The sequence below is a fragment of the Ornithorhynchus anatinus genome, chromosome 8 (assembly GCF_004115215.2).
Source record: "Ornithorhynchus anatinus isolate Pmale09 chromosome 8, mOrnAna1.pri.v4, whole genome shotgun sequence".
Taxonomy (NCBI): domain Eukaryota; kingdom Metazoa; phylum Chordata; class Mammalia; order Monotremata; family Ornithorhynchidae; genus Ornithorhynchus; species Ornithorhynchus anatinus.
The window spans coordinates 20,240,923-20,262,178 of record NC_041735.1 but is presented as its reverse complement, the minus strand read 5'-3'; the positions used below and the strand labels follow the sequence as shown (position 1 = coordinate 20,262,178).

Below are 21,256 nucleotides of genomic sequence, written 5' to 3'. Positions count from 1 at the left end.
CCTGTGACAACAGGCCCAGCAGGCAGACTTTCAGGCCAGGGGACCGCTGCGATTTTCTTTAACTCATGGTTGTTGAGCGACTTAGTCATGTAATCAACTGCACATGCAAACCCAGAGGGGACTCCCTGGGATCACTCTCCAAAGTGCATCTGGGAACGCCATGCTGGCTTTCAGTTTCAGGATGAGACTGAAAACAGCCCACAATGTCCTAAAGCTACAGGGCCAAGGTTTAAGCTCCTCTTCCATCCCCTGTATTGATGAGGTGCATAAAAAAAGGGGAAAGAACCCCAAGCCCATATCTAGACCTCCAATCCTGAACACTCACGCCCTCCAACACCCCACCCCGGCCCATAGTCTGGAAAGGACATGGCTTCCATCCAGTCTCGAGGGGTCAAAGACTACCTAGGAGGGGGCGTGGAAACATTTTAGAGCACCTGGCCCATGTGCTCCTCCCATCAATTTTTTACGTCCACGTTCCACATGGATACCTGTGCTCTGTTGCTGCGTGCATATCACTGTGTGTGGGTGAGAGAATAAGGGAGGATGTTGATAAAACCTTGCCCATTGTGTCCCACCCCTTGCCAAGATATAACAGCAGAGGGAGAGACTGGTCTTAAAGGCTGGGCGCCCTGGGTGGGACAGGGACTATCTAATTATTTTGTAACTGCCTCAGCGCTTAGTATAGTGCTTGACATAGAGTAAGTGCTTAACAAACACCACTGTTATAATTTATAGCAACCTAAAGGACCTCATGAGATCACTATCAATCAGTTTCTCAAAGGACAAAAAGTTAACTTTATTTAAGGGTAACGTGGGGAGGAATGGGAAGAGAAGAAGTGAATGGCCTCATTTTCTGCTTCCCCCAAGACCTCTTCCTGCCTAACCAGTCTGTAAGAACTTCGCTACTATCTCCACCAATGTTACTGGCTTCAGGTGTGCTGAGAAGCATTACGGATTCAGTGAGGCAAACCCACACCCTAATGGGAACAAATATACTTATTTGGGTGTGGATATAATCCCTCCTCCCTGAAGCTCAGTTTTTCCAATCTGCATTTTGAGTCCAATCCCTCCTATAATAAGACCCAAGATGCCTTCCCAATATATTCAGAACCAGCTAATGACATCTGTCATTTTTCAAGCAACCTCTAGATTTTTTTCCCCTTCTCCCTGTTTCCCAGATGCCTCCAAGATGCTGGCTGTCCCAGAAATTCCAGAAGAGAGACTTACTCCCCATTCAGGGCAACACCAAGGAAAGAACTCTTTATGGGAAAAAGTACGTGAAGCTGAGCCGCAAATGATGATTCAGCAGATCCCTCTTTCTGGCTGTCAGGGGTTGGGGGGTGGGAAGAAAGTGTCTACAGAACATTTTGTCCAATCTTCAGATGGGACAGATTTGAAAGCCCCTGCAGGGGAGGGAGTAGGGCAATGGGATCCACTTTCTGCACGCTCCTCTTTGAGAGAATGAGGGCAGTGGGATGATCCCGAGCAGCTAGGGGAGTGACAATGGGAGACAGCTCCTTCCTAGAACTTTGCTTCACCTTGAACTTGCCCTTTCAGAGCATTTCTGAAATGGATAAAGGGGAAGGATCAATATTGACCTTCTCTCTCCCTTTCCTTTGCCTGACCCAAAGGGTAACCTGGAAGAGAAAGGGAAGGTCCCAGGCAGGAGAGAAGGCAGGCCAGCTTGGTTGGGGAAACCACAAATCTAAGGTTGAAGACAGAGTTCATCCACTCACCCTCTCCATAGTGTCCACAGACACCCCAGCCACTGAGAGGTGTTCTCCCCTCCAAAATACTGCCTGGGCTAATTTTAGATCCACAGTAGCCTTGGTCAAGATAACAGGGGGAGGGGACTACTGTCGTGATGGGTGTTATGGGGTGCAGGGGGCCTATCTGAAGAGCCTGGATAAGGTAGCCTGGGCAGTTGACCTCTTTTTGGCTTCCTCTCTGAAATGTTGGGAGAGTGGGACTTGCTTCCTCCGAGGGAGGAGGTGAGGGAAAACTGAAAGGCAAAATGGGAAAGCCTTCGGCAAATATTCAGTGAGCTCAGAGTGCTTAATTGCTTAATGACGACTATGGCACAATATGGTGGGCGCATATGGGAAGAAGGTCGATGGAGACATCGGCCGGTATAACCTCCAGAAGGCTGAAAATTACTGGGGCAGCCTGGCCCAAGCCAAGATCTATGAGGATGGGGTGGTCCTGGTGCCTGACATCTGTTTTGCTATCGGCCAGGGCCAGTTGGGCCTGAATGGCTTTTGGAGGAGGGGAAGGAAAGACTTGCAGGCCTTTTTCCTTGCATAAGTCCTGAGATGCCACCTCATGCTGGTCTGTTGAATGTGAGGGCCATAATTACCAGTGGCACTCACACTTCAACCCAGCTAGGCTGCGTGGGCCAGGTAACATCACTGAATTGGGCAATGAACGTATCCAGAAAGCTCTCCAGGATTCCCCAGGAAGCTCAACCTATGAGGGGGTTATGGGGTTCTCAGTCCAGCCCAGGGTTCAGGTCATGTGTTCTTGCACATTCAATGAGAGGGAGGACTCCAGAAGGCAACAGGTGATTAGAGACAGTGGATAACTCTGCCTTCCCCAGAGCCCAAGCTTGTTCCCACATGGATCCCAGAACTTCCTTCACCAGTCCACCTGCCTTCCTGGGGTAACACTGCCAGCAGCAGTACTTTGTCTGGAAACCCTTGCTCCATCTAGATGCCCCAGTTTGGTTTCCTTCTCAATCCTCTTAGTTCGCAGGAAATAGCAGAAATGGTTAAGAGACCCTTTTCTTCACAGAGCTCAACCTGCCTGCAAGTGCCCAAATGAGTTCAAGCTTCCTGTATTCATTACCTATTCTGTTGAGAGCTCCCACTCACTGGGGTAGAAAAGTCCTAGCTCCCGCTAGGACCCGGGAGAAAGGCAGGGTATGGAAACAAAATTTCTGCCATCAATGAAAGCATCGGCTGGGTTGACAGGTCACAGACTTAAATGACAAATCTAGTTTGGACCAAAAAAATTTAGTGACAGATTTAAACGATAAATCTAGTTAGGACCAAAAATATCTTAGCACCAAAAAAATCCAATAGTTATGACAATATGTAGTATCAAAAGGATATAAAATATTTTATTACTAGTCACAACAGCTGGATAACTCACAATATCTAAGACACGTACAGATGCCAAATGACAAAATTCATATCATAAGTGCAGCTCCAAAAAAGAAAGAGGAATGAAACAGTCTCTAGAAAAGAATCCTACAATGACTGTCTCCCAATGTGCATCTGCCCCCAACCCAACCCCAGCTGTGCTCAGTGAGGAAACTAAAAAAATTTTCTCCCCTTTACCCCAATGTTGGAATCTGAAAAGTTGCAATCAAAAGGATTTTCTTGTCACTTTTCTACTGGATCAGTTTGGACCACTGCAGACTCTCTCCTGCTGTGTGTCGGATGGAATATGCCACAAACTACGGGAATTGAGTCCCTAATCCAGGAGAGAAAGGAAGTTAGTCTGAAACTCCCCCAAGGGGGCTGCCCCCCCAAATGGGGAAGAATGGGGAGAGCTTGGCATCACAGGAAAGAGAGGTGGGCCTGGGCAGGTATAGATATGCACGGTGGAAGAGTGTTGCTTGAGCAGTCAGACTGGATTCCCATTTGTGACCTGCTCACTCAGGACCCTATCTTTAAAGCTGTCCTCCCCTGCTCCAGGCAGAGGCATCTGCTCCCATTGAAGCGGTCCATAAAATCTGGAAATAACTGACTAGCTGAAGACTTCTGACAACCAGGTTGTTCAGGAAATAGAAGAGATGAGACATATGGCTTGGGGAGGATATTCTGGGTTGGGAGACAGAGTGAGGAGCCAAGATCCCCAAAATGCTTAGGGAAAGGAGAGGCCTTTGCCACCCCCCATTCAGCTGATACTAAGAAAGTAAGTCTTTGTGCTCTCCTGGCCCTTGGCTGCATATGACATATGGCTCATCCCTGTGGAGTCTAGAGTTGCCCCAGAGTGGGCAATAGCTCACTTCTAGTGTGAGCTCAGAGAAACCCTGTTTGGTGATTCTCTAGGGGTCAGACCCAGCCAGAGACCAGCACCCACAGATCCTTACAGCTTATGCTCTTATTTACAGATGAGTTACTTGACGGGAGGGTGACAGTCCACAGGCAGATGGGAGAATATAAGCTTGAGCCTATCACATGGTTTGTGCCCCTGTGACCTGGACCAAAATCTTCCTGCCTGACCCCTTAAGGCTCGAGCTGCCAAACTTGTTGGGAATTCTGGGAAGGCTCAAGAGTTATCTCCCTGACCTTCCCTCTCTCCCACCACCCCACTCCAGCCAAAGAGTCCCTTGCTCCTGTTTGGGATTTCCGGGACTACTTCAGCGAATGCTCACATGACCATAGGCATCCTTCCCTCTCCCTCAACAACCTGTGTAAAGTCTTGACTCCACCTCATTTAGTGAGCACAAATTTGCTGGGCAGGGGCTGACCCCCAGCCTGTAATCCACAGAGGCCCCTGGCCCTTTGAGCACCCTCAGTAGGCATCCTGCCACCTGAGTGCCTTGGGCAGGCGGAGGTGTCCAAAAGTGAATCCTGGCCCCCCAGCCCCAGCTGTGTCTTTCTGGCCCAAGCTCTCCCCAGCCTAGACACCATTTGGAGGTGGCACCCCTGCCTACTCTTAAAGGATCCACACACCATCAGGCCACGTAACAAAAGCAACATCTGATACCAGACCTAGCTACTCCCCATCTCTCAGAACTCAATGGCTTGATGTCACAACTTCAAGAAGACACTGGGGGGGGGCATATCACAAAAAATACCACCCCCAAAAAGTGCAAGCATAAGAAGAAGCAAAGTCCTAGTGCAAGGCAGCAAAACCAAGCGCTATATAAAACTTTCATTTCCACCCCCCCCCCCCAAAGAAACAGTCACAAAAAACTAGAATGCCACAGACAGCCACCCTCTTACTAAGGGAGGGATGTGAACTATGTGCAGTTTTCCTAAGGGGAGGTGCTGCATGTAAAGAATATATTTTCTCTCTCGTTCCTATCAGCCGGTAAAACTACCGCAGGACAAAATAAAGTGACTCAGAAGCCTATGGCTTTTGCCTTTACCTTCAAGGTGCTTAGACAAGCCGGGACAAAGCCTGATTCTCAGGTTCTAGTTGGGGGTGGGGTCTCCAGCAGTTTCTCTGTTCTCTGAAGCAGAGCGGGCAGAGGAGTGAGCAGCTGAGACACATCCCAGGAGAGTGGAGGAGGACCAGAGCCCGTGGGAGGAAACCTGAGTTTGATCACTGGACTCTGCTTCCCGTTCTGGGGGCCAGGAAGGAGGAGGGGAGGAGAGTTAGGGACAAAGGTGGAAAAAATGGAATCTCAGTTTAGAAGCCTCAGGGAGTTCCAATAGGCTCCCTTGGGTCAGAGGCTGGGAATTAGAAAGCTAGACTCTCAACACACCCGAAAGGGAGGGGAAAGGAAGTCTGAGGGGCTGAGCAGGTTCAGTACAGAGAACAGGTCACTAGAAGCAGTTTGTTTACCAGAGGATGTGCAAAAAGCCCTGGTATCACCTTTGCCTTTAGAGAAGGAAAGGAAGGGAGGCTCTGGAAACAAAAGCTCCCTGCAGACAGGAGCAGGGAGATTAATTTGAGAAAACTGTCGGACAGAGGTGATTTCATTAGCAATTTCAATTTGAACTGTAAGGAAGGTGGGATCAAATTTGAAAAAGAAGTTTCACGTCTTGGGAAGCAGAATGAGAATCAAGTTGGCCTGGGACAAAATGGTAACTTTTCAAAAGAAAAACACATTTGGGGCTCAAATCTGTATGTGATCCAAACTGGCAAAATCAAACAAGATTTTGAATAGGCAGAATTAATGTGCCTGGAGCCCCATCTTTGGGGCTTGCAACAGGGACTGTGACATCAACAAGACATCTATGACGAATGGCATTTCAGGGCTTTACATTCCTACTCCAACCCTCACCCTCCCACCCATCTCCTAGACCTGAATGGAAATTTCACCAATTCCTTCAGGAGCCTATCACACACTCAGTACAGTGGGGGAAGGAGGAAGGGAGGAAGAGAGAAACAGAGAATAGGAGATCGAAATAAAGTGCCTTAATAATCTCTAATAGTGAGTTTTTGTCTCACTCCTCCTCTCCGCTAGCCCGAGGATACTAGTATCTGATTACCTTGTATTTTTACAATTGCTGGGACTTTACTTCTCTTTAGCCAACATGACTGGGTGACAGACTGCCACTTCTCAGGATGAGCAACTCCTAAACTAGCTTTAAATTCAGCTTCAGTGTCTCTCACAGGAAGCCAACCCCGGTCCATCAGTATTCTGACCTCACTAATATTTCTCTCGCTTGCAGGTGGGTCCCTATAACTGGGGGTTCAGGAGACCTTCCCTTCCTTCCTACTAGAATAGCATGTGGGATTGTATTAATGTCTGAAGAGCAGTTTGGGCAGAGGAAAAGCTGCTCGAGGTGACAGCTTGGCTGAGTTCTGTTTAGAACTTGAATGGTAAAATAAAACCCCCCAAAAACAGCTGAATGTGCACATCCCAGCCCTGGCATCTCTTTCATCATGCTGTTTGCTCCTCGACAGCAAGACTCAAGTGTACTCTTTCTGCCATTCTCTCCTCAGCCTTGAATTCAAGGCTTTTTATATAGTCTGCACTCAACCGTTACCAACTCTTGACTGTTACCTCTGGTGAAACTCAACTTGATTTATGTCCTGGTGCCAATCCAGCAATTCCTCTAACTTGCTGCATGATCTTGGGCAAGCTGTTTAACTTTCCAATGCCTCAGCATCTCCATCTGTAAAATGGGGACAGAAATACTTGGCCCTGGCTCTCTGAGGGCTGATGGGAAGAGAAGTGAGAGTGCTGTGAGTTTCGGAAAGGAAGGCAGCTACAGAAAATCTAATGGTGCTCACGAGAGCATGAAGGATTACTCCCTGGGGCTTCTCTTGGGGGTCCAGTCCTTTCTAGATGCTCACAACCTCAATCAGAGAAAAGACTCCGGGCTTCTGTTTTTCTCCATCTTCCTGGGAATTCCTGGGGGCTGAAGTTGAGGAGCAGGGACCTGAGGGAGCTAGTGGATCCAAACTCCAGATCTGGAAGGGTAGTTAATGCTTCCCTCCTGTGCATGAAGTGGGAGCACACATGCCCCTCTGGAGATCTGAAGACCCAGAGGAATGATTTAAGCAGGATAGGAGTCTGATAAAGCTTCCATGTAGCCTGTGTATTTTTGAAGCAGATTTACCATACGTTCTTTACAGGTCTCATCTCCAGCCAGAGTCATAGTACTAAGCCCAGAGCTGAAACACCACCTCCCACTCCCCTCCCTCCTATCCTGGGCCTGCAATTTTTACACATGTATCAAAGCTTGAGCATGTACATACGTGCCCCGTTGGGGGACCCTGCACATGCAACCATTGCTTCTGTGGATCAAGGCAAGAGCACAACTTCGGAGTGGTAAGGAAACATGAAGCTGACCCGTCATCACTCCTGCAAACGCCTAGAAAATGGCTCCACTCACCTCTCCCGCTGCCCCTCCCATTGCTGGCTCATATCCCTTTCCACTCCAGCTTTTGCTGGTGGAGGAGAGAAATCAGTTAAAACAACAGAGGGCTCTCCCCCTCACTACTGGGAAAACTTTATAAAACAGCCAGACTCTGGCTAACTGGTAAGACTCTGCTCTACTCGCTAGGCGACTGTTTGCCCTGGATAACAGAATACAAAATTAGTTTTTAAAAAGCCCGATTTCCACAACCACAGAACTCGGAAGGGAGTGCTGAGTGAGGGTGGGGAGAGCTACTCTTGGGGTAGAAAAACCAGGACACTTATGAGATTTGCCCTTGGGGAATTAAGCACAAATACCCTGGCCCACCATTACTGTCATTTATAAATCCCTGTCCCCTAGCTCCTCAGCTCCCTCCATCTACAAGAATAGACGCTTTTCAAATTGTTAGAGTTTCAAACTCTCCTTGCAAATTACGATTAAAATAGCCTTTACAATCTAAAACTTTAAACATTTATATAAGTAAACAACAATATGTACTGAATTTCATATATATATGTATACATACATATATATATATATATGGATCATATATACAAACATTTGTACCCATGTCCCTAGGCATAGATAGAGTGTTTATATAAATGTGTTCTACTGTGACCCTCTCTCAACTGTGTTGTTCTGATAAATGGCAGGGCAATCATCCAGTTGAGGGAGCTGATTAAACTTTGACTATCTGATGGGCTTCCATCACAGCTGCAGGGGGAAGTCCTGCAGGACCACTCCAGAAATCTATTGTTGAGGAGCAAGGGCTCAAAAGAAGCCCATAAGGAAGGAGATGAGAGCAGCAAAAGACTAATGGAGGAGAGAAGTCAGAAGAGGTAAGGAACGGGTGGTGAAGGATGAGAAGAGAAAAGAAGAAAGAACAGCAGCTTTCCTGGGACTGGCAGAACCCAGCTGAGACTGTTTTTCGGAAGGGACTGCTGGCTACTGGGGCAAGTGGCCTTCGGAGAACAAACGATGTGATGACATCCTAGGCAGACTGCCTAGAAGAAGCAGACAGACCTTTACACCAGCAAATCCCAAGTATTTGGTTCATTTTCCTTTTCTGCCCAAGTAGCCAACAGGTGCAGACTGGCTCAATTTAGTGCTCTGATTGCAGGGGTTGTTGGGTGGCAGCAGAGTGTGGGGATGGGTACGGCTCAATGACCACAGTTTGGGAACAACACCAAGCAGCCGGAGCCCTAAAGAGAATTCAGAACGATCCCTGGTGGCTATTGACTAGCCAATAATTAGAGTGCCAGAGACTAGGGTTACAGGAACACATGCAACAGTCATTTGTGAAGACTCAGCCCCGGAGTGTATGCCTCAGAGCCTCTCCTCCAGGACACTGATCCCTGGCCTGGAGATATGGAATGGAGAGCTCAGAGGCTTGTAGAAGAGATACCTGGAGCAGGAAGGAGAAACGGCTAAGGAGCGGGGTTGGGCGATAGGCTCAGAGAGAGCCAAAACAGCGTTTGAAAGGGCCAGTGGGGGGGAGCTGGCTCACCAGTGGGGCTGACCCCCAAAGTGACCCAGTTTCCCAGCTCTAGTCAACCCAACTGAACATTTTTTTTTAAAAGTTGACCTTCATTTCTGAGCTGAGAGAGTATGTGGGACTGAAATGCTTCCCCATCTACCCACCTCTCCCCAGTCTCCTGAGGCCCTGGTCAGATTCCTCTTTTGAGGGATAGAGCTGCCAGGCTTTGTCTGCCTGGAGGAAAGAGCACCAGCTTAGAGCCGTGCCCCTGCCCCTGACCCAGGAAGGTTTGAAATTTTACTTCAGGGATGTTTGGAAGAAAACCACAGAATCAGGAAGGTCAGAGGTAGGAATAGATGTCAGAAGTCCAACTAGTCCTATCTTGGCCCTTGGTGGAGGAAAAGAAGTCACAACCAGTCAACTGTAAGCTTTTGAAAGCTTTTCCCCAACTACAGGAGCTGAAGCAACAGAAATGTACCCTTTGGGCTGATTGACAGTTTTGGGTCTGGGGGACAAGGGCAATATGACCAGGAAGTCGTAGAGGTCAGGCTCTGAGCAGAACCAGGCTGGTCCACATAGCCAACCACCGAAAAATATTATGGAGCGCCCATAGGGAGCATAGCATTATATTAAACAAGTGCACCTTCACACCATCTCAAAGCCGCCTCCCTCCCCACCCTCCCCGCATTTCCCCACTGCCCAAACTACCCAATCAAGAGCCCTGACCCCACTGTTTGTCCACACCCCACCATGGATTTAAAACCCTGGGAGAAGTAAGACAGACAGCCCAACCCTCCTCCCCACATAGCTGGTCCTTGCAGTGCCTCCCGCTCTCCCTCTCCTTGCCAAGTTCAGCCCAGCCTAGCCCCATGCCGGGCTACACCCCACCCACTCTGTTCCTCCTCCACACTGCTCAGTCCTGCCTCAAGTCCCCCACTTTCCAACTCCTGGGAAACACTGTCCTGGAGCCTCTGGGGGACTTCCGGGAAATCAAATGGGAGCCATCATTCAAAGGTGCAAATAATCACCTCCCTGACTTGACCCCCTGCAACTTGGAAAACAGGAAATGGGAACTAAAAAGGGGCCAATCCTCTCTATCCCCACTCCCCAGAACCCGCTTCCCGACTATTGCACTTCTCTTTGAACACTCAGTCTCAGCTCCAGGGCAGAACTTTTCACCTGTGGAAGAGATGCATGCACACACAAGTGTGTGTGTGTGTGTGTGTGTGTGTGTGTGTGTGAGAGAGAGAGAGAGAGAGAGGGAGAAAGAGAGGCAGGATAAGAGAGAGTCAGTCATAACTGGACAGGAATTGCACAGTTGGTTGTTGTTTGTTCAGTGTGAAACAAGGCCTAGGATCTCCTTAAAGTGGTTTGTTTCTTCTTTAAAAAACAATGAGCCAGAGAAATGGGGGACAGAAAAAGAATCAGAAACAGATCACCCCATGACCCTGGGTTGTAAACTAATAATTAAGACAGTCTTTGAAAAAACACCCAAATCCCCCCATTCTCATTTCTCAGGCATCTTACTGGCTCCTCCCTTTCTGCTGTGCAGCGGCAGCGGCGCTTGGCTTGCCTTGTCTCTTGCTGCCACCTCTCCGGGGCCGCTGGGCGACTCCTCCCGCAGCTGGGATTCCGCACCCGGACGCTTGTTATGAGTCTTAGCAGCTGGACCCTCTCTGCTCTTGGGGGATGAGGCCTCAGGGGGCCTCTCCTTGGGCTTCCGGCCTCGTTTCTTTCCACTTGATGTGCTTTTCTTCTTCTCTTTCTTGGGTGAGATCTGTTCCCTGTGCTTCTGTTTGGGTGAGGACTCCGCCGCAGTTCGAAACCAATTCTGTGATGTGGGGGAAGAGGCCTAGGATGAACTCCGGGATGCCTCTCTCACCTCCTCGCCACAGTACTGATCCTACTGGGGCCAGCAGGGCCTTTCTGGGAATCATTTCATCTGGCCACCAGCCTTTTTCCCCACCTCCTGGAGGTGGGGAATAAGGGCAGGGGTACCCATGTATCACTCCATGTGGGTATGCTTCTTCCTCTCTCTTAATCACTCTTGGTGATCAGCTGGCTAAGGTGAGAGGAGCAGAGTGAGGCCTCAAAGCCCAGATCCTGAACTCAGAGACTGTGTCACTGGGCTCTGTGAGTGGAAAGCAAGAGTAGAGCTACACCATTCACTTCTGCTCTCACTCCAATCCCCCATACAGTGCCTCCCCTCTCCAAATACTAGAGGCACACACACACACACACACACACACACGTGCGTGCGTGCTCCCCCCCTGCCCGGCAAAGATTGTTCCTGACTCCTGGTGGCCCTGCCCAATCCTGTGGATGTGCAATCACTCTAGATCCAAGTCCACTTGACCCACATGTTAGAAGGGCCCCTGCTGCAACTGCACAATAAGGGGTGAGATGTTGCTAAAATTGGCTGCGGCAGGATAGACAAGATCTGGGAGTGGACTGGAGACCCAGAACAAAGGGACTACATGGGCAAACGTGGGTTTCCTCTATCTTGGGCCCACCATCTCCTCTATCTAGTTTTGTGTGGCCTAAACATCTGGAGACTTGGGCCCTGGTTTCTTCCTTGGAGCCTAGGGATATCTATAAGTTCATGGAGAGTGGCCTGTCCTGGCTACAAACACGCAGGATGGAGATCGTCCCTTTCCTCCCACCATTTTCTCCCTTCTCCCTAAATGCAGATAAGCCAAATAGGAAATCCTCTTGTGCAGCCCCAGGGAGGGAAAGCGAGCATGGCTCTCTACTACCCCAGGGTCTCACCTCTGAGTGGGTCTTGATGATGTGGTATTTCACACCGCTCTCTGAGCTAAACTCCTTCTGACACAGAAGACACCGGTACTTTCCCACCGAGTGGCCTCCCTGCAAGGCATAGAACAGTGGCTGGCATCCAGGCAGGTGGTCAGACACCTGGCCTTCTCCAGGTCCAGGGGCTCACAATCTCCCACAGCTTTCCTCATCCCCCCCCCCCCCCAGCCCTAACCCCCTCTTCCCAGGCCCCAGGGTGCCAGGTTTCCCTAGGGGAGGCCTGACTTACTCAGAGCCCAGAGCCACAGACTCACGGGTGCTCCTGAACCAACATTAAGTAACGTTGAGAGGGGCAAAGCCACACCATTGCGGACACCCTCATGTGCCCCAAGACTATTTGCTTGATGAAGAGGAATTTAGGACGGTGCTCTGCACACAGTGCGCACTTAATAAATAGTATTATTAGAACTACTGTGCCTCATGGCATAGTTGTGGTTGTGGAAATTGGGCCTGAGTCATAAAAATGGTCCAGATCGAAGGCTGAAAAATACAAAACCCCCATCTGCCTTCCAACAAAATTCTGTTTTTCTCCCACTTCAGATTGACTTCCTACCACCACCTCCCTCTCCTGAAAATGCAAACAAATAAACCATGGGAAGAGCAGCCCCATGGAGACGTACCTTGTTACAGTTGGCGAGGTGGGCTTTCAGGCCAGAAACACTGGAATAGATGGCTTCACAGCACTACCGGGGAGAGAGAGAGGAGAGAGAGCAGAGAAGGAAACCACCTGCTTCAGTGCTTATGGAATTCCAGAGGCACTTAGCTCCTGCACGCCAAGATCAAGCCTACTCTAGGGCTTCCCCAGATATACCTGCTGGGAGAAAACAGTCTGTTCCTCAGCTCCCCAGGGTTCCCACACTTTCCCGGCCCCTCACAGAGACTGCAGCTCTCCTTGAATACCATCTGGTCTCAGGCAGCCAGAACGATCGCCAGCCAGACGATTCCCAAAGATGAGAACGGACAGTTCCAGCGCATAGATTTGCTTTCTAGCCCTTTTCTGGAAGGATCCAGTGGTCAGTATCACTAAAGTGTTCTCATGCCTGGATACCGGTACTCTATGAACTTCAGCGTCAATGTCCCAGTTTTTTCGGGGAGGGAGTCTGGGGGTTTCCCAGCTTTCGATCCATCATTGCTGCCAACTTTCCCTTTTCAAAACCTCCCTCCATCCTCACGCCGGCCCCAGTCTGCTATCACTGGGGAGCTTTCTTACGTTATTTGGACAGTTGATGTGTCCTTTCTCCTTGACTTCAGTTTTCCAGGTCTCCAGCAGCTGAGGGTTTAGCGTTGGGAGTCCTGGCCGAGTGTAGTTCAGCTGCAAACAACACAGAATGGCCCATTAAGTGGTCCTGATGGCCCTGGGCCACTTGGCTCAGACACTCTGCTGACGGGGGGGGGGGGGGGGGGTACCAAACCCCCAGGGTGCATGCCACCGGGCTGTTGCTTGGTTGGGGAGGTGGAACAGGTTGAGAACAGAGGGGGGTGAATTGAAAACAGGGAGAGGATTTCTGCAACAGCATCGCAACCCTGTCTCTCTTTCTTGTTATTATTAGAAAGTTTCTCTTGTACCAGTAATGGTGCTTCATCTCTGATGCCTGGCTTCCCCACTCAAAATATTTTCCTGATTCATTACTGTCCCTCTGGATGGACTTCCCTTCTAGACTATAAGCTCACTGTGGGCAGGGAACATGTCTGCCAGCTCTGCTATGTTGTGTTCTCCCAAGTACAGTGCTCTGCACATAGTAAGTGCTCAATAAATACCACTGATTAGGATGACGACGATGGACACGGCCTAAGTAGGATCCTGCCAGAGAACCAACAGCAGTTTATGGCTTTCTCGCTGGATGCTAAAGTCCTTTGTGGGGAGGAGACTTTCCCAGTTCCCACAGCCTGAACTGAGATGATGAACTTAAAGTAGATGGGGAGGCAGGGCCTGTGTGTGCTGTGTGTGTGTGTGTGTGTGCGGGTACGCATGCATCTGCACACTTTAGGAGAGTGGCCTGGAAGAAGGCAGAAGGGTCAGATGGATTTGGAGATGGGAGGATTTGAGAGTTAGAGAGAAGTCTTTTGAGCCAGCTCAACGGAAATCTAGACAATACTCTGGTGTGAAACACAGACACCTCTGTTCAGAAAGCCCAACGGGCAGGATGGGGTAATCAGTTCCTCTGTTTATTTTCTGAAGAGCCTGAAATTGGAAGATCTTCCCAGTCCTGTCTTCAAACAAATAACCATACTGGGGCCAGGTCCAAAATCTTAACCCAGATAGAGAAACACACAGCCCAAGCAACACACCCTGATTGGAACAAAGAGCTGGAGCAAAGGAGGGGGAGAACAGGGTGAGGGAGAGCTTCGCACTGCCAGTTTTATTTCCATCCTTCTCTCCTCTTGTGGAAAATCTCTTCAATCTCCCAACCTCTGAAAACATGACCCCTATAAAACCAAAACCACACGCTGTTTGCCTAGTGGCAGCAAACTCCAAGCTGGGTCATTTCTGTGAGTTGTTTTGCTCTGGAAGACCTGGCCCCATGACTAAAAAGGACCAGGAAACCCAGGGACCTGAGACTTGGGGCTAGGGGATGGGGAGGAAATCAGTATCCCCTCCCAACTGCAGCCCTGGATTGAAAGTGTAAGTTGCCAAAGAAAATAAAGTCTTAAACCCTAAGTAAATACTTAACATTGAACTCTGTAACTAATTTCAAACCAATTATACAAAGGACTGGGATTCACGGAGGCCAGAATGGGGGAAGTCAGGCTGAAACTGCAACAAGAGGGGTTTAGTCTAGAGAGCAGGAAGTTCCTGCCAGCGAGGGTTAGGAAGCATATTAGAACAGATGACAAAGAGATAATGTTTTCTGGTTGTTCTTTGAGATTTCTGAGGAAGGAGAGAGAGAAATTTAAGTTACTTAATCAGCCCTCGCCATCCTACCTTACTTCAGTGATCTCCTACTACAACTTAAGTTGTACACATCACTTCTGAACTTTGATTTCACTTTTCTCTCCGCCCACCCCTTGCCCACATCCTCCCTACAGTTTGGAATTCCTTCCCCATTCATATTCAACAGACCACCACCCTCCTCATCCTCAAAGCTCTATTAAAACCACATCTCCTCTAAGAGGCCATCCTTGACTAAGCCCTCACTTCCCCTATTTGCCCTCCATTCTGCATCCCTCTAGACTGTAAGCTCGTTGTGGGCAGGGAATGTGTCTATTTATTGTTATATTGTACTCGCCCAAGCACTTAGTACAGCGCTCTGCTCAAAGTAAGCGCTAGATAAATACGATAAACTGATACTTGGGTCTGTTGGCCTTAAGCACTTAGATTTTCACCCCATCCTCAGAGCAGTTATGTACAAATCTAAACTTTAATTTATTTTGATGTCTGTCTCCCCTCTAGTCTGTATGCTCCTTGTGGGCAGGGTTCGTGTCTACCTACTCTGTTGTACAGTACTCTCCCAAATGCTTAGTACAGGGTTCTGCACACAATGAGCATTCAATAAATACCACTAAATAATCAATTGGGGTTTGTTCTGATCAGTTGGAGTGAGACACCTTCATCGTGCCAGCTAGTCCTGCCTGACCAGAAATCATCCGGCTCCTTCCCAGCCCTCCCACTGGATCAGGTAGGTTTTTGATGGTTTCTTCTGGGGCGGGGACCCTGCTGTGCACCCACAGAGTGGGGACGCCTGAGCAATTATGCCGTGACCTGCCAGAACTCGAACCATACAAGAACAACAATTTCAGTTCTATTCCCAGTGAATTCCATTGGACACAGGACTCTCCATTCTGCCTGCCCCCAAGTCGAGAAGTCAGGAGGAAGGGCAGGCCCTTACCCGCTTTGTCTCGGGCACCAGATCATCTTTCATCCTCCGTTTGGTCCAATCTCTGGCCAGCTCGTCCTCCGCAATCTCCTGAAGGTGGAACACTGCCACCTGGGCCGATGTGCGCCGGATCCGGCCACTGGGCGTCCTCTCAAAGTCCAGTATGACCTCAGTCTCGGGTTTCACCTCTGGCTCCTCTGCTGGCTGGAGAGCATGGAGGAGGGCGGCAGAGAGATCAGGCGAGGGAATGGCAGGGATTTTTTCAATTTTCCACTTTTCTCAGATACGCTGAAGTTCACAGACTTCCGACATTTTGGAGAATTTTCAGAGCTCAGTAGCTAGGAGTCTCAGGCCTTGGCCGAGGGTTCGGTTTCGGCCCAGATCTGGGGTCTTGGCGGAAATTTCTATTCCTCTGAGACAAAGTATTGCGGCAGTATTGCAGAACTGCTGCAGGATCCAGTCACAGAAGGGAGGGCTCAGTGGTGATTTCTCAGGATGCGCCAGTAATGCGCCATTCTAAGATTTCACACCTACACCTTTTTCCTCCAAATAAGAATTAATGAAATAGAGTAAAGAGCTCCAAACTGCTCACGTTCTTCAGCCAGTGACCCTGGGTGGAGGGGGATGGGGCTGTCCTGTCCTTCTACACGGATTTTGTGATTCAGTGCAGCAGGATGTGGCTGTGGAAACCCAGCTGTTCACTCCCGATCCATTATGGGTCACTGACTCACTTGCGCTGAAATTGGTTAAAGCCACAAGCTTGGCAGTCAGTTGCCTCTGCTGACAATGGGCATGAGATTTCGAGGTTCAGGAAATGGGTCGGATCTCCGGGTTCATCCCTCCCACCCTGTTGTGCAGGGGCTCGATGCCCCAAATAGAGACTTTCCCTGCTGGAGCCTCTCCTGGGGCCACCAGTGCAACATCTCCTCGGGGCCGTCCACACACAAGACCCAGGACTTCCAGAACCCGGCACCTGCTGGCTCCCCGAGGGGGCCTCCCATTTCAGAGAGGTCGTTGGTCTTGGCCAGGATGAGCAGCATACTAGGCTGACACAGATACAGACTAGCCTCCCGGAGAGCCCAAGGGACTACCTTTGGTTGTCATGGGGATTCACTATGGAGAATAATCTCTCAGTTACGTGGACAGGGGACAGACTGACCCTTCACACAGGAGAGGGCTCTGCTCCAGAGGTGAGGGCCACAGGATGAGGCCATTCAGCATTTGAATATTTCTTTAAAGGGGGAGCTATGCTCAGTAAATGCCACTGATTGATTGATTGAAGAGAGAAGACAAGAAGCTAATGGAGAGTTGGAGAAGGAAAATGGGGAGGAGGAGGTTAAGGAAGAAGAAACAAAAGGGGGTGTTGAGGGCAAAGAGGTGCAGAAATGGGAAGGTCCCTGGGGGTCTCACCGCAGCATGCTCGGACCGGATGTGATAGTCATGTCCGGCCTTGGACTTGTACTTCTTGCCACAGTGTGGACAGGTGAACACAGGATTCTCCACCTCAGATGGCTGCTTCCCACAGCGTTTCTGGTGATACTGGTAACCCATCAGGCTGGAGAAGGTGGCCATACAGCCCTGGGAACATAGGAGGCAGAGTGGGTCATTTAGGGGCATGAGCCCCCTCATCTTCCCCCTTCACCCAGCTGTGCTTCCGGCCCCCTATCAAGGATCATAATCTCCCTCCTGATCTCTGAGAAGCTGAGTGGGAGGGAGACAGGCTGCAGAAGAATCCTCGGGGCAGCAGTACTGCTCCAAACTTCCATGCCACAAAATGGCAGACAAATAAACTATAATTATAATAACAATTATTATAATCATTAATATATTGAAGTATTGAACTAAGTGCTGGGGTTTGTACACAGGAAATGTGACTGTTTATTGCTATACTGTACTCTCCCAAGCGCTTAGTACAGTGCTTTGCATATAGAAAGTGCTCAATAAATGACTGACTGAATGAATGAATACATTACATGTAGACCAGTCACAGTCTCTGTGCCACATGGGGCTCACAGTTTAGGAGGAGAGGGAAAAGGTATTGAATCTCTATTTACAGATGTGGAAACTGAGGCACAGAGCAATGAAATGACTTGCCCAAGGTCACCCAGCAGGGCTGGTGGCAGTGCTGGGATTAGAATCAGGTCTGCTGACTCCCAGACTCCTGCTCTTTCCACAAGGTGCCACATCAGGGGCGTGGAATCCATCAGTCAGAACCCCTACCGCCCATCACCCCTCCTTGAAACAATAACTCCTTCTCCTCCTCCCCTCAACAGCTCCAAAGTATGCACACATCCTGCAAGAATCTAGGACCACCCCCCTCATATCCTGAACCACCAGCATGACTAGCTGATCCCCCTGTCCTATCCCCATATTTCTCTCTCCATCTCATTCCCTTACAAGCCATCTGCCCATCTCTGACTCCTCTTCTCACTGCATCAATAGTCTAGCAAGTGAGGGAGCCTGTGGGAGGAGGCACCAGGAAATCTTTCAGGGCAAAGGTAGTTCCATCTGGGTGGGCTTCGTGGAGACACTAGGCAATTAGCAACCTGGGCATCTGTGGGCATTGCTTTGTGTGGGTTTTGGTGGTCAGGGTATCTACTCCAGTACTTTGGTACAGTGCTGGGCACATAGTGAGTGCTTAATAAATACCACAGTTATTATTCTAACTAGTCGCCAGACGCAGGGCTCCCTTACCTCATTGGGGCACTTCAGTTTCCCCATCTGCTTCAGAACTTTCCTTAGCCTCTCCCGCTCCTCCTGCTCATCCAGCTCGGAGGTCTCCACGGTGGTCACGGCCTGGAACCATGGTCAGAGTCAGTGCCCCGTGGGGACTGGTTGGCCCAGAGAGGATTTCCACCTCCCCGGCGGCCATTTCAGTTCATTTCTCCTTATTCCATTCACAGCAGAGGTAGGGGATATACACACATATATATATATATATATATATATATATATATATGTGTGTGTGTGTGTGTGTGAACATCTCAGTAATGACAGCTCGTCATCACCCTCTCTTTGTAAGAACCCTCCAGAGATCTCAGATCCTCCTCCCTCCCCCAGATCCCCTGGGTCATTAACCTAAGCCACCAGTTCACTGAGGCAAGAATCAAAATGGGAACTTTCACTTTATTTGCTGGCCTCTCCCACCCACTGGAAATAGGGTTGTTTGGGGCAAGGCGGGGTAGGGAAGGTCATGCAGGTGGATGTCCAATACCTTGTTGACGTGCTCCGCCATGGTGTGGTAATTCAGTCCAGCCTTGGACTTGAATTGCTTTTTGCAGTGCTGACATTTTAGGGCGTCCTGCAGCTGAGTAAATCACACTGACATCAGGGTGCTAGCCAATTTATTCCCTGCCCTATCTCTGTCACCTATTCTCTCCTAATCTGTCCCCCCACTACCGCCAGCTTCCACTCTTCATTCCTCCACAGCCAACTAACTAGCTTGCAGCTCTCCCATTTCTGACTCATTCATTGCTCACTCCTTTCCCTTGGCGTAGAATGCCCTTTCCCTCTTGCTCCACGTCCCTCCCCTCCTAAATTCCCACTTCCTCCAAGAAGCATTCCTTAACAAATACTCCATCTTTCTGGCTCTGCCAACCTCCTTAGCACTCAGGCACATGTCTATTACTTATTCAATTGTTTAACTGCAGTCTTTAAAAATCTATTTCACACGTTTCCTCTTCTTTTGCCTTTCCATTGCATTATAAGCTCCTCAAAGATAGGGGTCCCAAGTCACATCAATCCAAAAGCTTCTCTAAATATTTACATATTTATATCCACCATCAGTACTTCTGAATATATATATAGCCATTATTTATTCCACTATTTATAAATAATTTATGTCTGCCTTTTTCCTTCATTGGATTGTAAATTCCTTGAGGGCAGATATCAAATCTAACTAATTGTATTTTCCCAAGTGCTCAATATAGCGATCTGCACAGAATAAGCACTAAATGACGATTATTGATTGACTGTAAACTCCGAGATCAGGGAACCTAAGTTTGCTTCTCAAACGCTCAATACGGTGCTCTACATTCAGTAGGTGCTCAATAACAGTTGCTGATACAGACGGTCAATCGATCAATCAGTGAACGCCTCTTCTGTACTCTATGGAACTTTCCCAAGTGCTTAGCACAGTGCCCTGCACACACTAAGTGCTCAGTAAGTACCAGTGTTTGATGCTTTGACTGAATGATTGGTTCTCCCCAGACACTCATTTTAAATCCTGTGAGTTAGTGCTAGTAAATGTCTATGGAGGAAGCAGGCCCCCAGCAATCTCTGAAATATCTAAGAGCCTATAGCCAAGAGGGGAGGGACCTTTCCAGGCTCATGGGGATGCAAATATTGCCTAGGAACACCTACCAGGACTGCCTGCTGATTAGAGTTAGAGATTCCAGCCCCTGGTGTCTGCTCGGTCCTTTAACATTACTATAAGGGAATCCTTATATTGTCACAGGGAAGACAGGGTCTCAGCAGAATGTTCAGGAAAGCAGCAGGGAGGCAGTGGATGCAGTTGCTATTTTTCTCCTCCCCTGCCAAGGGCTCCATCTGTAATGTGGTTTGTTTTCCAGCCGCTACAGTGACTCTGGGACAGCATGAAGGCAGGCAGCCAAGAGTGGGTGAGCTGTGAGACTTTGGGGAAAGGGGTCTTTGGCCTTTAAGAGAACACTGCGATGACCTGGTACTTTCCCTGATGCAGTTGCTATTCCCATCCAGCGGCAAAGCAAAGCAGGGCCAACTTGCAGTGAGCTAATGGGGGAACAAAGTGCTTGTAAAGTCTGAAAAATGATGAAGCCTTGGATCGGTTACATCCGTGCAAACTAGGCAATTGCTGAAGATGGCATCCAGTTTCGGATGCTTTTTCTCTCTGACTTCTGCTTCTCCTGCTTGGTTCAACTGCCCTCAGCATCTCTGACTTTGGTCCAGGGAGCCAAAAGGTCTAGAGCTGGTCCTGTCCAGGATGACCATCAGTTAAAGTGACAGTACACCTGACATGCTATTAGGATCAATGGCATTTACAATCACGTAGTGACCATGACTGCTGTGCAAGCTACATTCTTAAGTGCTTTCCTGAAGTGCCTAGAAGTAAAAAGTCCACTCCCTACCCTCAGGGGCTTACAATATTATGGGGGAATGACCTATATGTGTGGTGCAGGGGGAATGAGGTGCTGGGGTGACAGCAACTGCTTAATGTACCCCTTGGAATCCTGATCCAAGGGTTTTCACTGCCGAAATCACTGCCAGAGCACAACTCATTTTAAACCGCCCTGGAAGGCAAATGAAAATCTCTTTGGGTCTCGGGAGATTATCATCGGCCCAAGAAAAGTATGGTAGCCCCAGTCATGCTGACTATACCCACCTCTTCACTATCTACCGGGCGGAGAAATGCACTCACACACATAGCAGTGAAAACCTCATACAGTCTCCTACAGTTTTAAGGAAAACTCTCACTGTAGTATTCACTTTGTGTTTGACACCATGTGCATGGGCACAGCTGTTTTACCCAGAACACCACACAAAAACACACCATATGGCAGAGCTGACTGTTCAATCCAGTAGATTGCAAACTTTTCCAATACTTTTAGATCCTTGTGGGCAGGGAT

General features: G+C 49.1%; 1 protein-coding gene across 2 annotated transcripts in view; it reads right to left on the bottom strand.

Annotated features, from left to right (window-relative positions):
• Nucleotides 1-3,093: 3,093 nt before the first annotated feature.
• Nucleotides 3,094-21,256, bottom strand: part of ZNF512B (zinc finger protein 512B) — a 54,875-nt gene continuing 36,712 nt past the window's right edge. For both annotated transcript variants that reach the window (XM_029070260.2, XM_029070261.2), the window contains 8 exons: nucleotides 18,868-18,960; nucleotides 18,348-18,449; nucleotides 17,064-17,231; nucleotides 15,666-15,857; nucleotides 13,049-13,150; nucleotides 12,459-12,521; nucleotides 11,794-11,892; nucleotides 3,094-10,855 (listed from right to left, as the gene is read on the bottom strand). In XM_029070260.2, the coding sequence (XP_028926093.1) occupies nucleotides 10,532-10,855; nucleotides 11,794-11,892; nucleotides 12,459-12,521; nucleotides 13,049-13,150; nucleotides 15,666-15,857; nucleotides 17,064-17,231; nucleotides 18,348-18,449; nucleotides 18,868-18,960 (1,143 nt within the window). In that variant the 3' untranslated portion in view covers nucleotides 3,094-10,531. The remainder of the gene's footprint in view (nucleotides 10,856-11,793; nucleotides 11,893-12,458; nucleotides 12,522-13,048; nucleotides 13,151-15,665; nucleotides 15,858-17,063; nucleotides 17,232-18,347; nucleotides 18,450-18,867; nucleotides 18,961-21,256) is intronic.